The sequence below is a fragment of the Crocodylus porosus genome, unplaced genomic scaffold (assembly GCF_001723895.1).
Source record: "Crocodylus porosus isolate Cpor-Errol unplaced genomic scaffold, CroPor_comp1, whole genome shotgun sequence".
Classification (NCBI taxonomy): Eukaryota; Metazoa; Chordata; order Crocodylia; family Crocodylidae; genus Crocodylus; species Crocodylus porosus.
The window spans coordinates 1,851,734-1,868,208 of NW_017728948.1; the positions used below are offsets into that span (position 1 = coordinate 1,851,734).

General features: G+C 55.4%; 1 protein-coding gene across 1 annotated transcript in view; it reads right to left on the reverse strand.

Moving 5' to 3' along the window:
* Window positions 1-16,475, reverse strand: part of FBXO41 (F-box protein 41) — a 37,624-nt gene that overhangs the window by 17,882 nt on the left and 3,267 nt on the right. Inside the window, exons 2-6 of the mRNA XM_019553471.1 lie at window positions 7,587-7,797; window positions 6,845-6,924; window positions 4,724-5,079; window positions 1,690-1,931; window positions 20-135 (exon numbers count right to left, since the gene is read on the reverse strand). Of these exons, the coding sequence (XP_019409016.1) occupies window positions 20-135; window positions 1,690-1,931; window positions 4,724-5,079; window positions 6,845-6,924; window positions 7,587-7,797 (1,005 nt within the window). The remainder of the gene's footprint in view (window positions 1-19; window positions 136-1,689; window positions 1,932-4,723; window positions 5,080-6,844; window positions 6,925-7,586; window positions 7,798-16,475) is intronic.

Here is a 16,475-nt window from a genome sequence, read left to right on the forward strand (position 1 = left end):
GGGCGGGGATGGGGCTCACCGTGTGCTTTTCATGTACTCCTCCTTGCTTTCCTTCTTGCCCCGCTGCCGTGGCTTGAGGTTTTGGAGGGTGAGGGAGTGGGTCTGGGTGCACCACTGAGACAGCATGCCCAGGAACTGGAGGGGAGGGGAGACCATTGTCAGGGGGAGAGGCGGGCAGGTGGGATACTACCACGGGACACGGCGCCTGTTGTCACCCCGGCTTGGAGAGGGGCAGGACACACACCCATCCGCTCACCCACACACACACAGATGCAAAGGCATGGATAGATACCCACACATGCATGTACACATGCACAGAAATACACACAGGCACGGGTGCAGAGATACATGTGCACACACATGCCAGTGTAGATGCATATGCACAGCAACAAAAAGGTAGTGATACACATCTGTGTGCATGCACAGATACGCACGCCCAGACACGTGCATACATAGAGAAACACATGCATATGTGCACAGATAAGGATGCTTAAGGTATACACAAACAGTGTGCATACGTACAGAGGCATATGCACAGTGATACACACAGGCATCCATACAGGTAAACACACGTGTACACAGATATGCATACACAGAGATCTAGAGGCTCAGGCACGCTGCTGCCGTCAAAGATCTTGGAGTGAGCAGGCCTGGAGGACCACACACACACACAAACATCCATGTACACACTTATAAACACAACTGTGCATGTGGGCATACCCACATGTAAACACATACACACTTGCACATGCATAAACACTACTATGCATGTGGGCACACACACACACACACACTATAAACACAACTATGTATGTGGGCACACACACACACAAACATACACTTACACAATCATAAACACAACTATGCATGTGAGCACACGCACACAAACACACACGCTCAAACACAACTATGCATGTGGGCATACCTACACATAAATACCCACATATACTTACACCTGCATAAACACAACTATGCACGTGGGTACACACAAACACACACACACTATAAACACAACTATGCATGTGGACACACACACATAAACACACAGTTACACAATCATAAACACAGCTATGCATGTGGGCACGCACGCAAACACTTACACATTCAAACACTTCTATGCATGTGGGCACACCCACACCCACACACTCACTTACACACTCATCTTGCAGGACTCCTTTGACCCTAGCCGACTTCCTGCCCGTGGGGCAGGGGGCTGGACTCGATGATCTTCGAGGTCCCTTCCAGACCCTAACATCTATGAAATGTATTAAATAAACACAGCCACACATGTGGGCACACATGCACACCCAGACACATAAACACACACACATACTTACACACTCACACACACAACCATGCATGTGGGCACACACACATACACTTACACACTTATAAACACAACTATGCATGTGGGCACACATTAAAACACACTCATCAACATAGCTATCTATGCATGTGAGTATGCAACACACACACACACAGAGCAAACTGGGTATTTTTTTGCAGGGGGGGAGCAACAAAACTGCAGTGACCAACCCCACCCGGTTCCCATGTCCCAGATCATCCCAGCTGTGGCTTTGACCCCAGGCTGCGGTGGGTCCATCTTTGACCCCAGGTGTGCTGCTGGGGTCTCCCCTGGCTTTGCAGGGGCAGTCCCCATTTCTGGGCCAGCGCTGCTCCTCCCCGTACCTTCGAGGACACCCTGGCGTTCTCCAGCAGCACGCGGGTCCACACAGCCGGGTGCCGCGCCACGAACTTCCAGTCCTTGCACACCTCGGCGGCCCGCAGCAGGGTCTTGGTGTCGAGGTATGTGAAGATGCAGAAGAGCGCTGCCCGCATCTTGAGGATCTCGGGGCTGATCACCTCGTTGGAGCGGCACGGGCTGCCCTTCTCAGGCCTGACGGCCTTCCCGGCACCCCCCTCGGACCTGGCTGTGAGGCAGAAACAGTGAGCTGGAGCGAGGGGATTCACGGAACGTGGCAGGAAGGTTGCGGAGGTGGGGATTTGTCGTCACCCTTCTCTGGTGGGGGTGTTGGGGCGGGGGGGTACCATTATCTTCCTGTGAAAGTGGGGGAAACTGAGGCATGGAGCAGCAAAGTGACTCACCCAAAGTCACAAAAACACAGGACAGGCCCCCAACCCTCCAGGAAAGGAACCCAGGAGTCATGAAATCTTAGTCTCCTCCCCTGCAGAAAGGGGACCTGGGAGTCCTGGATGCTGACCCCCACCCCTGCCCCTGTGATGCAGAACCCAGGAGCCCTGAATGCCATCCTCCAGACCCCCCCACCTCTCCCCAAAAGGCACCTGGGAGCCCACCTCCACCTGTCCAGGCACCCAGCAGGGCTGGGCAAGCTGGTCCTCACCCCACCCGGCTCAGCGGGAGCATCGGGGGGAAGAAAGCAAAGCATCTGCCAGGTCCCCCCGGGGTGGGAGCTAACACATGGCTCCATGGCATTCCTGGCAGCAAGGATACCCATCACCCCCCTCCCTTTCTCTCTCAGCTCTGGCTGGTTCAGTGCATGGCTGGGAGGCCAAGTGCCCCCCTTGCCCCGGGGGTCTCCTGCTCCCCCAAAGGGGGCTGGTCAGTGCAGACCTTGCAGCCTGGAGGGAGCAGGGCAGCCAGCCCCCACCTCACGGACTGGAGACCCCAAGCCAGGAGAACAAGGGGTCCGATGCAGACCTCTGGGGTAAGCCAGTGCAAATTCACAGGAATAGCGCCCGTTTCCCCCAGTGCCGGGTTTGGCCTCATGCTTGTGCTGCTGTTGCCGTGACTCCCCCGATCTTCTCTTCCAGAGAAAGCATCCCTGACACTTCCCTCCCTCCCCTCTTTTTTTATTTTCCCAGGGATTCATATGCCTCCATTGCCATGGCAACCGAGTCCCACTCTCTACAGGAAAACGAAGTTAAAGCTCCGACTCCTAACGAGAGCCCCCGTGGTCGAGGGGCCACTCATGTGCAGCCACTTCGGAGGGGAGGGAGGCAGCAGCTTAAACACTCGTCACTATTGCTCAGGGCAGCCTGCGCTCTCCGGGAGCTGCGGATCTACAAGGGAGGGAGACAACAACTAGATCTCCCATAAGTTGCAGCTGAGATGGTGCCAGTGTGCTGGGATTAATGTCCTTTCCCTGCAGGGCAACCACCACACGTGGTTAGCAGCCACTGTGGACCAGCCCAGAGGTCCCCTCATTCCTGCTCCTGTCTCTGGGCCTGGGCAGAACATCCCTGGAGGTGCTGAAGACCCAGGCAGACAAAGCCTTGGCTGGGATGATATAGTTGGGGCTGGTCCTGCTTGGAGCAGGGGTTTGGACTGGATGTGACCCACTGAGGTCCCCTCCAGCCCTCGTTGTCTATGGTGCTATAGAAGACAGTGTGGAAGTCCCAACAGGGTGAGATGTCCTTCCCCATGAGATCTCATCCTGCTCTCTGATGCGTAGCATCTGTCTCTCCCTTGAAGCATGCAGGCTAACCCCCTCCTTCTTCCAACATAAAATCACAGACAAGGGGGGCTGGAAGGGACCTCAGGAGGTTGCATCTAGTCCAACCCCTTGCTCAAAGCAGGACCAGCCCCAGCTCCATCATCCCAGACCTCTAGGGTATTGCAATCATTGAATCACAGAAAATGAGGGTTGAAGGGACCTCAGGAGGTCACATCTAGTCCAGCCCCTGACTCAAAGCAGGACCAGCCCTAAGTACATCATCCCAGCCAAGGATTTGTCTACCTGGGTCTTCAAAACCTCCAAGGATGGGGGTGCCACTACCTCTCTGGGGAGCCTGGTCCAGTGTTTTATTACCCTCCTGGTGAGAGAGTTTTTCCTAATATCCAGCCTCAACTTCCCTTGCTGCAGCTTGAGCCCATTGCTCCTTGTCCTGCCATCTGCCCCCACTGAGAACAGCCCAGCTCCATCCTCTGTGCATCCCCTCTGCAGGGAGGTGACGGCTGCTATTCAATCCCCCTCGGCCTTCTCTTCTCCAGACTAAATCAGCCCAGTTCCCTCAGCCTCTCCTCACCAGTCCTGTCCCCCAGCCCCACAACTGTTTCATTGCCCTCCACTGGACTGTCGCTGCTGTGAAAACTGTTCTTTCCAGCCATTTTAACCTGGCACCTTTCAGCCTCACCTACCGTCCCGCTGTTCTTGCGTTGGGCACCAGGGAGAAGAAATGCCCCTGTATCAGCCCGCAGGGAAGTCCAAGGACTCGCCATCACCTCCCCTGCTATTTATCTCCTCCCTGAGGTGACAACACCATGGTTTCTCAAGTCGTGATACTCTCCCAGCCCTTCCCTCGCTACTCCTTTGTCTAGTTCTGCAAAGGGACCAGCATACAGTGGGCCTAATGAGGTGGGTCAATGCTCTGCATGAATCCTCCAGACAAACAGCTTGTTCACCTATTTTCGGTCTCACCCACAGGCTGAGCTGCGGTCTCCAGTGGTGCTGCCCACTGTGAAACCCAGGTCTCCCTTCCTGCATGGATGCAGTTAATTGGGAACCCCAGTGCAGAAGTGGCTGAGACTGATTAGCTCAAGACGCATCGTGCTGGACCTTGCTATAACATCTCACCCAAATGCACAGCACCTGCCAGGCACTGGCTTCAGACCGAGTGGTCTGAGTTTCCCAGGCCCAGTTCCTCATCTCATTGCTGGTGATTGAGAGCTCATTGGTCTCAAATGCAGCTGCCGTCTGGGGTGAAATGGGTTCCTTTCTTGCCCCCCAAAATCCAGTCTCACCCGTCAGCCTGCAGCTGCTCATGGGCCTCGCGGCATTGGCTTGCTGAGCCTCGGTGGGGAGCCGGGGCTCCTGCTCCCACACCTCCGCCTCCGACTCAGTCGTGCGGGAGCCCACGTCGGAGATGTCGCCCTCCTCGCCCTCGGTGCTGTTGCGGTACGGCCGCCGGTGCCAGTTCTGGATGGCCTGTCTGCGCAGCCCCGAGCTGCGGGCTACCCCGGGCCGCTCGAAGCCGCCGTCTACACTGCGGCCCTGGTAGTGGTGCCCGTCGGCGGTCTCATCCGTCGGGTACAGCTCGGCGCTGTCACTGTCGTAGCAGCCGGAGCTCTGGGAGACGGCCTTCACCCGGCTGGAGGCCCTGTGGGGATATGGGGACAACACGTGGCAGTGAGGTGGGGACACAGAGACAACACGTGGCAGTGAGACAAAAAGCATCCTGGACCTAGAGCCAGGCTCCCTCGCTTGTTCGCCCCAGACCCAATGGTCCAGCTGGGAGAATGACAAAAGGTCCCTTGGTCCTACCATGGCTTGTTTCAGGGAGGAGGGGATGTCTATGCTTTCCTTGCCAATAGCCTAAAAAGGTCATTTGGCGACAGCTCATCTGAGCCAGGCAGGGCTGGTTGCCGCAGAGAGCCAGGAAGGATCTTTTTCCCCTCCTGTTGCTACACATCAGGGATGTTTTTCTGCAGACAAGGCTGGGGATGGTGACTGGTTTGTGCAAATGCTCCTGCTGAAATTAAAACTCAGAGGCTCCTGGCTACAGGGTCTTGCCCCTCCATTCAGGGTCAGAGCGATCACCAGATTTGGGGTCAGGAAGGAATTTTACCCCATGAACTGTGGAGGTTTTGCCTTCCTCTGAAGCAAGGGATGTGGCTTTCTTTTTGGGACCTCTTGAGTACATTTAAACAAGCCTTGCAGCACCAGGACAGTGACAGCTCTTGCCCCCCTACTTTACCTGGCACAGGGTAGGGGCTTTTCGTGTCTTTGGGCAATGTGCCATGTAGCTGTGCAACTCGCTGCCTGCCTTTAGGAACAGGTTGTGCAGCAGGGTTGACTGTGTAGTTTTAGGAATAGGTTAGACCAAGACTATATAGAATGGTTTGGATAGGGATAATCCTGCCTTGAGCAGGGGGTTGGACTAGATGACCCTGTGGAGGGTCTTAAAGCACTGGAAGGGGTGACCCAGAGAGGTTGTGGGATCTCCATCCTTGGAGGTTTTGAGGACCCAGCTAGACAAAGCTTTGGCTGGGATGATGTAGATGGAGCTCGTCCTGCTTTGAGCAGGGGGTTGGACCAGTATCAAAGGGATCCTAGGTCTGACCAGGTGTTAGTGTCACCAAATTAAACCCCACAGAGATACCCCCACCATTCAGAGGCACCTCCATCTTCCCATCTAGGTCAGAGGCACCTTGACGGTTTAGAAACAAGCTATAAAAAGGAAGGAGGTGTCAAAACATCCCTGTCCTGGCAAGTGAAGTTTCCTGACACCCTAGACGTGCGCCCCAGCATCTCTCGCTGCATCACGGCAAGACAAGGCAGGGAAAAAACAGCTCCTCTCGATGTGTCCCTGCAGATCTTTGACTTCAAAGCATGCCAACTCAGCAATGCACAGAGACAGTGAAGAGGTGGTTACAGGGATCTCTGGCTGTCAGGATGCTGCTAGAGGCCTTGGGATGAGCAGGTAAGAACCCACACCCAAATTCGGAAGCCAGAACAGGAAGATGGAAGCCATACAGGGTATTTTTTGTGCCCCACAGAAGGCACAGCTCTTCCCCCCACAAAGGAGATGGAAATTCAGGAGTGTCATGGAAGACAGCTCCTGTGGCGAATGGCAGACAGCCACTGATGATGGAGAGAAGTGGAGTAGAAATAAAGCACAGGCTTCTCCCGCTCTGTAACCACCAGTAATAAGCACTGAACCAATGCTGCCCTGTGCCGGAGAGTCATTCGCACCCTGCTCTGGGATTGCCCAGAGACCCCAATGCACAAGGTGCACGGACTCAAATGCCCACATAAAATGAATGATCCCAGCCTGCGAGCATCCAGGAAGCACCCCCACCTCTGCACGGGAGAAGGGGGACTAGAGAGACAGCTGTGGCCAACGCGTACCCTGTACACCTTACCCAGTGCTGGAGGAGGACCTCTGATTGGAAACAACGTAGGAGCTGTGCACAGCCGCCCCCGAGCCGGGGTGCCTGTCCCGCTGTGGAAGAAGGAAGGGAAAGAAGACCAGTGAGTGAAACCCTATCCAATGCAAGAAGAAACTTGGCACCGTCACCAAGGTGCAAGACTGACTCCAGCAAGACTGCTCCCCTACTGCCTGTGCTCCCTCTGCCTCGTGGACTCAGCCTTGGCCCCGCTCCCCACTCCCCCCCAGCACTGCCTTTGCAGAAGGAGACCAGCCACAACACATGTATACAGCACCTCGCATGTCTTGGGCTGTGGCAGGCTCACCCGGGAATGCAGCCATCTCTGGGGTGGAACGTGAAAGACCTCTAGCACTCGTGACATGGGGAGTGAAGGAATAACACGAACAAAGAGCCAAAAGGTTTTTCTTTTACAACCCTGATGGTAGCTACTCCATTTGGCAATTTTGGACTGAGCGGGAGCAGCTCAAAGCACCAGGGGAGCCTTCATGTCTGTCCGCCACTGATCTGACAGTTCCCACCCACCCCACGCAGCCAGGCAATGCTCGTAGGTGGTCTTTCATCCATGCAATGCTGCTTGGTTTTGATGCATGCAGGCTTTACAACCCATGGGAGCAAGGCGGGAGAGGTCCTGCTCTAGCAACGGCGCTCCTTGTATCCCAGCTGGACCCTGCTTTCCCCACCGGCATGGCAAGCCACGGACAACTTCGGGGCGCACCTGTCGGCTTGGGCCCTTGGAGCCAGGAGCGCTGCACCTGCCCAGGCTGCCGTTGGGGGTGGTACTGCAGCTGCTGCTTATGATCTGGAGCTGCTTCTCTGCCCGGTCAGCCCGGTCCAGGAGCTCCTCGATGAACTGCTGGAGCCGCACCTTGGCGTTGGCCTCACGGGCTGCCGTCTCCTTCAGGAACTGGTCTATCTGGATGACCTCCCTGGCGGGGGAAGAAGCAGAGGTGAACACGGCAGTAGCCGCCTTGAGTGGTCCCTGAGACATCATCACCCACTTACGCTAGCAGCCCATGGGGTTGCTTCATCATCAGCCCCCATCTCACGGTAGCCTGGCTTCATGGCCCATACCCCAAATTCTCAACCTTTCCCACCATCCCAGCCCTAAACTGGCTGCCTCCCAGTCTCCCCACCTCCAGAGCTTCTCTAGACAAGGCCAATCTGATGTCCTAGGAGTCCAGATACAGACAAGGGGATCCTATAAGGAAGCAGATCTCTATAGGATTTAAGCTGCACAAATAGGGATGATCCTGCCTTGAGCGGGCGCTGGACTAGCCGACCCATGGGCTCTGCCAGCCGTATTTTCTAAGCTCCTGTGTTTGCTGGATGCGAAGCAGGCAGGGAACTTGGGGCTCTCCCTGGCTCAGCGCTTGATCGATGGGATCTGGCTGTCTCAGCCTAAATGAACGTGGCTTCTGCGCTCCAGTAAGCCCGGCTGGCTGCGGACTTGGCCCCAGACAGTCGCACAGCCAAAGAGCTCAGGAGACCGTGCTAAGCGGGGGTGAGCAGACTTGGCACTGTCTTTCCTGAAATACATCCCTCTTGGCTGCCTAATTCACCTGTTAAATCTGACACCTTAATGGGGCTAATTCCATTCAAGGCCATCCATCACCAGGGCCTGGGCAGGTCACAGCAGGGATGGGCATGGGAGAGATTTCTTTGCTGGCCATGGCAGTAATGTGGGGTACCATGGATCTCCACTTGAGATTTTCAGAGCCACCTGGGTCACAGGCTCTCCGCTGGGAGGTCACGGGGGTCGTGACCTAGGGCTAAGGGGTCAGAAGCACCTTGCCTTAAGGGGAGAGGGTCCTGTTTCAATTTCAGCAAGAAGGGAGAGGGGTCTAATGGGAGGGGAGTCCCAGCTAGGGGTTTTGGATGCTGAACATCCAGTAAGATCTACATCCCATTAACTCTACAGTGGCTACAATGCCATTATACACCAGCGCATCAGCGCAGCATCTAATGCAAAGCCCTGCTGCTTTGCTACAGCCTGACCTTGAACTGGACTGACTGAGTCTGCAGAAGGGAAGACCGAGGGGGATTGAATAGCCACCTTCACCTCCTTGCAGGGGGGCTGCAAAGAGGATGGAGGATGGGAGCAGATGACAAGACAAGGAGCAATGGGTTCCAGTTGTAACAAGGGAAGCTGAAGTTAGATATTAGGAATAACTTCCTCACTAGGAGGGTAGTGAAGCACTGGAAGAAGCTCCCCAGGGAGGTGGTGGACTCTCCATCTTTGGAGGTGTTGAAGACCCAGTTCGACAAAGCCTTGGCAGGGACGATGGAGTTGGGGCTGGTCCTGCTTGGAGCAGCGGGTTGGACTAGATGTGACCTCCTGAGGTCCCTTCAACCCTCATTTTCTGTGATTCGGTGATTGCAATACCTCTTAATATCTCAGCTGGCACCTTCCACCCCAGACCCCAGTGAGCTTGGCAGCCAGTGACCCACCCCAGGAAGGCAGGCGGTGGTTGCCACCCGTTTTAGAGAGGGGGAGGCGGAGATGACCTGCCCAGGACATCCCCAGTAGGTGGAAGAATCGAATGCCGGCTTCCAGGGCTGTATTATAGCTGCTAGGTCCCCCTGGGGCTTGCAATGAAGCTGAGGGCAGGGATCCTCGCTCGGTAACTTGGCTGCAATCACTTCCGCCCGGCTTCACTGGATCCCTCCTCCACCTCTACCCAGAGAGCTGGTGCTGCCCTGCGGGCTGTGAATCCCAAGCTCTGGCCTTTTCTGCATTCAGGTTTTACTAGGTCACCCTGTTCTACTCCACTGCCTCAGCCTCCCCCCTCCAGCCAACTGCTTGGGAGGTCCCTGGCGGGGAGGTGTGAGGCAAAAGGATGCCGCATCCAGTCCTTGAGCCTCTGCCCCATCACCCCAGCTGGAGCAGGGGGTTGCCCCATCCAGTCCTTGCAGATGGATGCTCTCTACCCTCACCCCATTTTGCTGAAATGCAGCCAGGTCTGGGGTGGAACATAGCAGCGGTCTGACAGGCATCAGGCAGAGACCAGGCTGGCAAAGAGAGGGTTGCAATGCTCCCCGCAAAGATATGCCAGGGCTTCCTAGGCCAATGCCTGGGTCACTGCGCCAGCTGCTCCGCTGGTGAGGGGATAGGGGTATACCTGGGGCCCCAACCCCATGGGCAAGAGGGAACCCAGGCACCCGGGGGCCACAGCCAGAAGGCATGCTGGTAATTATCAGAGAACATTATCAGCCAAAAAAAGCCAACAGCCGATAATAAAAATTTCCATTTTATTGGTGCTGATCCTATATATCGATGCACCTCTAAGTGAAATCTTTCATCGCCTCATCGTGCTCTTTCTCCACGGGCTGTGTGCGAGGGGTGCTGATTCAGGGTAAGGGGATCTGAAAGTCCCTGGCCTGATGTCATCCTCAGTGCCCCTAAGCAAACACCCCAAAAGGGGACCCGCTACCCTAGATCCAGTTGGGCTGGGGGGGATTGTGACTTGGGCTGAGACTGGACACTCAATCCACCCCACAGCCTTAGCCTAACATAACACAAAGGGAAGGGGGCATTGCCAACGAGCAGGGGGCTTCACTCAAGCCTGCAGTGACAAACCAGGCTCTACGGAAAGTAGAAATCGCTTTGCTGAAATGCAGCCGGGTCTGGGGTGGAACACAGCAGCGGTCCGACAGCACAAAAAACCAGGGAGTGGTGCTGTGTCCAGATGTCCAAACGGGTACATCCCGCCCCGGGCATGGAGCAGCCTACGCTTCTCCTCTTGCAAGGAGGGCATCGTGTCTGACCCCTCCGGCAGCACTGCCTGCCTTGGGGCACTGTTTTGCAGGGGAGAACATCACCAACCACACTTTGCCGCAGCCCAGGCCCAGCCATCACCATCACCATGCTGATTTCCCACTTTAAATACAGCCAGGAGGCTTCTGGGGCCAGGCCAGATCTGTCAGGAGGGGAGGAGAAGCCGACACAAAGCAGCTTTCCTTCACCCTGCCCGGGACAGGACCCCTGCCGGCACGGAGCAAGTGGAAAATGGGACCTGCTGCTTCTCCCTGACTCAGGACAGCGCTCTGGGGGCAGCGAGGTTCACTTAACAGTGTCCTATTAGAAAGCAGGCTGCTTCATGGCTCGTTAGTCCTATGTACTTTGGTCCCCGAATGCCCCCCGCCCCTCCAGCTCCCCTGGATGCTCCAGGCCCAGGGACCGTGGCTGCTTGTTGCTCCCATGAATGACGATGATGATATCCTGCCCCTTTGGGAGTCAGCCCTGACACTCCTGGGAAAAAATCTGGACTTCACATCTAGGAAGGGAAAAACAGCAGAGAATGGCGGCTTCGAAAACTTTCCGCTTGGAAAGCGCAGGATCGCCCTTTAAATTATACACGCACCATTGAGCAACAGCAATAGGTGGCTGTAATGACCTCCAGGCCTGCCGCTAAGCATCGAGCAGGGATTACAGGACCAGGTGATGGAGAGCCAGGGGCTGCACTCAGCAGCTCAGGGCAGCCAGCCCCACAGTCCTACGTCAAAGCAGGGCTTTGGGGTCTGTAGTGCCGAACGCTGTTGCAGCCTGTCTCAGCAGTCTGGGACGAGCCCAGACACCTCTCCCATTTAGGCATCTAGTTCAGGATCAGCCTGGATCAGCAGGGCCTAAAAGACATCGCCGCTGTAGGTGGACTCGGACCTGCACTAGTCTTAGGCCAGTCCCTACTGGCTGCATTTCCAGGGTAGCAGCTCCAGCGATGATGGGTTAAACCTCTTGGTCACCTTCCTGGCAGCAGCTGTGCTGGGGGAAGGGAGCGCTGGCACGTCCTCTCCTCCACCGGACTGCGATCTCCCGCAGGTCTCCTGGGAGAGCGTCTGGCTCTGGTGCTGCAGAGCGTATTGATTATGAAGCCAAGGGAGAGATTCCCGCTCCGTGCAGCCAGCCCTTTGGACTCGAGATGGCGAGCGGCTGTTTTGAAATGGGCTGGGTTCACATGCAGCCCTCGCTGCATACTCTGAGGATCACAGAACCACAGACAGGAGGGTGGAAGGGAGCTCAGGAGGTCCCATTTGGCCCAACCCCCTGCTCCAAGCAGGACCAGCCCCAACTACATCAGCCCAGCCAAGCCTTGGTCTACCTGGGTCTTAAACACCTCCAAGGATGGAGATCTCATAACCTCTCTGGGGAGCCCGTTCCAGTGCTTCACCACCCTCCTTGGGAGAAAATGCTTCCTAATATCCAACCTCAATTTCCCTTGCTGCAGCTTGAGCCCATTGCTCCTTCTGTCACCTGCCCCCACCGAGATCAGCCCAGCTCCATCCTCTTTGCAGCCCCCCTGCAGGGAGGTGGCGGCTGCTATTCAATCCCCCCTCAGTCTTCTCTTCTGCAGACTAAATCAGCCCAGCTCCCTCGGCCTCTCCTCACCAGTCTTGTCCCCCAGCCCCCAGCCATTTTCACTGCCCTCCCCTGGACTCTCTCCAATGTGTCCACATCCTTTCTGTAGTGGGGGGCCCACAGCTGGACTCAGGACTCCAGATGTGGCCTCCCCAGTGACGAATAGAGGGGAAGAATCACTGCCCTCTGTCTGCTGGCAACGCTCCTGCCGATGACGCCCAGGGTGCTGGTCACCTTCTTGGCAACACGGGCAGACTGCTGGCTCATCTCCAGCTTCTTCTGTCACCCCCAGGTCCTTTTCTGCCCAGCCTGTCACCCCCAGCCTGTCCCGGTACATGGGATTGTTGCCTCCTAAGTGCAGGACTTTGCACGTCTCCTTGCTGAACCTCATGAGATTTCTTTTGGCCCAAACCTCCAATTTGTCTAGGTCTCTGAATCATAGCCCTGCCCTCCAGCATATCTGCTACACCCCACAGCTTGGTGTCATCTGCAGACTTGCTGAGGATGCGCTCTGCCATCTTCCAGGTCATTGATGAAGATATTGAACAAATCTGGCCCCCAAACTGACCCCTGGGGCACTCCACTTGATACCAGCTGCCAACTAGACATCGAGTCATTGATTAAGCCTGATGATCAGCCAGTTTTCTATCCCAATTCTCCACACTCAGCCTGGGAGATAGGATGGAGCAGGCTGGGTATGTCTGGATTACACCTTGGGTATCTGGTGACTTGGGGAATCAGCCAGGAAGGACCCTCCTACTCAGCAGGGTGGCTGCTCTTGCTTTCTCTCTGCTGACAGCCCTCGGGTCTGGGAGCCTGGCTTGCATTCGAGTGCCAATGCTGTCCCTATGTAGCAGAGCCCTGTGTTTCCATGGGCCTGACACATAGCTCATGCAAGTCCCATGAAATCCAGTCTCTGACTCCACCGAGCTTGGCCAGCATCACCCTCAAGGTGCCAGGGGCATGATACCTTGATGCCCTACAGCAGCAATTCTCAACCGGGGAGTCCATGCTCCTATGGGCTACTGTGTCATCCTTTAAAGGGTGCTGCTGGCTGCAGTGCAATAGGTGTGCAAACACCTACATGTGATTCACAAGATGAATTCAGGGGTTTTAAGTAGGAATCCAGAGCGTTAAAAACCACTCTGCCCTGTTGTGCACCGGCTGAGCTCTCTGCAACAGGCTCTGGTATTTTTTTGTAGTCAAGAAATGAGCAGAAGTGAAGAGCTGGCGTTTTATAAGAGGGGCCTGGAGTCCAATGAGGTGGAGAATCCCTGTCCTACAGCAACACAAACGTCATCGGGCCCTCAAACATGGGCAAACCCACCGCCCTGCTGACACATGAATCGCCATCACTATCCCCATGCCATGCCAGCCTCCTTACACCAGGACCTAAGTGGCCACGTCATGTCACACCCCCACATGTCACAACATGCACCCGATGACATCAGATTTGCCCAGAGTTGTGATGCAAACATTGCCAGGTCACAGCCCAAGCCTGGCACCGACACTTTGGAGGATGCGGACGGGGATAACACCCAGTTTACACCAGTATTAGAGAGGACACACTCCTGCCCCCAGTGCACAAAACTGCTTCAGTGGAAGCAAATAAGACCCTACCGCCACTCAACATCACGGTGGCTAAAACTGCCTACAAATGCCCTTCCCAGGGTCCAACCTGCTCGGAACGATCTGCATCCATCCTTGGAGCTGACAAGGAGATTTTAGAGAAAAGCAGACATCCAGCCTTCAACTTGGGGCTTGTTTCCATAACCAGCAAAGCCTTCTTGGTGGGCAAAGATCATTGTGAAACATCTATCTGCCTCACAAGTTCCTCACCACACAGCATGTCTATACGTGCATTGACACTGGCTTAAATTTACTGCGCAGTAAATTACTGAGCAGTAAGCAGGCATTAAAGCACTTTAACACTAAAGTTAGTCCCAAGTCAGTCCACAAACACAGTGCTACTGTGCAGTAAGGCATTACTGAGCAGCAACTAATTGGGTGTAAGTTTGATACCGGCATGATACAGGTATCAAATTTATGCTCACATCAGCACCATCGTTACTGCGCAGTACAAGCATGCATGTGTAGATGCGGACCCATGCCATGGAGTAATTTTGGTGACTGCACAGCAAATGCGCACATGTAGACATGTCCACAAAGTCTTGGAAAAGCAGACTGCTTGGGATACCCACAGGATGAAGCCTGGGGCAGGGAAGGTACTACAGAATGGGGGAAAGCCCTCTGTCCCCGCTGGGCAAAGCACCTCTTGTTGCCCCTCAAATGAACGTGCTGCTGGGGTCGGTGCCTCTGTGTAACGGGGAGGTGCAATCACCTGCTGTGTCTGCCGCTGAATAAAAGGGTGGTCCCTGCCCTGAGATGCTTCCCTTCTAAATATGAGAGGAAACGTCTCTGACAAGCCCCGTGTGTTTGTGTTTGAGGGTCCAAGAATGAGGGGGAGAGGTGGAGGGGTCTGGGAGGAGGGAGCAGGACGACGGTTCATTGTACTGGTAGTATCTGCCTACTGGCAAGCAGAGAGGCCACCAACATCATGGGTCAAGGTCCCTTTGTGCTAGGTGCTGTACCAACCTCATGGGAAGAGGTTCCCCACTCAAAACAGCTAGGTAAAAGGCCCGTGAACCTTTCCATGGGAGCAACTTAGGACCTGAATGTGCAGATCACACACACATGCACACGTACACATATGCATGTACACATGCAGGCAGAGTGCAAATGCAAAAGGGGCAAAGCATGGCGAGAAAACACAAGAGTCCATTCAGTTTCTGGAAAAAAAATAATACCAGGAAAAAACAACCAACCAAACCCACAGCTGCAGAGGTTAAGACAAGCCCAGGGCATTAAAGGGAGCATGAAGAACATTTGCAGCTGTGGCCAGGATCCAGAGATGCGTGGGGGAAACCTGAGCTGTCAGTAAGCGGGGAGAGTGCTGGGATGGATGACCTGGTACAGGCAGAGATGCCAGGCCCTTTTCCTCAATGCCATGGAAAACCTGGAGCAATTAGGATGAACATTAGGGGAAGGAAATCTCTAGAAAGCATGAACATCCACCAACCCCACGTCCAAGGGAGCAGTACAACCCACTGCCCCACCAGCAAGTCCAGGTGAGAAGTCACAAGCAAAGGGGAACAGCCTGGACGATGGGGGCAAGCGATGGAGCCTGACAAGTCCACAGCAAGGAGAAAAGAAAATCCCAAGTAGCCGGGCAATACAGACACAGCGCGAGCATGTTTGAGGTGTAAATCCAGCCCGACAGCCCTGACCACCTGCTCGACAGCACTACAAATGCAGCGGATGACAGGAAGGCGGCCAATGCAACAGATTCAGATCTGGGGTAAAATGCTGCACCGCGCGGCTCAGAAGCTCATGAAAGCCGGTGGGAATCGGAGCGCTGTCACGTGGATGGAAAACCGCCCAAGAGGCCTGAAAGAAAGGGTAATGCTATGTGGCAATGGAGCAAAGCGAGGGAGGGATGGGGGGGGTTTGGTCAGGGCTGATGTCTAGTCCTATTTAACATCCTCATTAACGAGGTGGAAGTCAGCGCAGACGTCGCATTTGTTCAATCTGCAGATCACCCTGAATCCGGCGTCGTCGAGAGCAGCAGCGAGGCCCAAGAGAAAACGCAGAGAGATGTCAGGGGTTGCTCCTTTGCAGGCGGAAATCCGTGCTGTGCCGCTGACACCCAGGAAGTAAAGCTGATTTACACCAGCTGGGATCTGGGAGAAGTGGGAGCCAAGGACAAAGAAGGCTGAGATCTGGGAGAGGTTATAACAGGGGTGGGCAATTACTATGGTTGCAGGACCACTTCGGGTGGTTTGGAGGGCCGGAGGATGGGGAACGAGTGGTGCTGGCCTGTTTACACCCCTTGGTGCGGTGGTGGGATGCCAATTTATCCTATCCATCCCCAGGCTCATCCACCTGGCACCCACTGCAGGCGGGGGCTGCATGGACCCTGGTAGGCAGTGCATGCTCAGCTGGGTGGATGGGAAGGGGCCGCAGGGTGGTGACCGTGTGAGGCTGGGGCCTGGGCCAGAGCTGCGATCTGCTCCCCGCTCATCCCTGCAAGGGGTGCTGGTTCCCCAGGAAAGTGCAAGGCAGGGAACTGGTGCCCAGCACAGGGATGAGCTGGGGGAGTGGATTGTGGCTCTGCCCTAAGTACAGTCACTGCCCCATGATCCCAGGCCTGGCCTCTGCCCACCCATCCCACCCCTAGACATTGCTCCCCAC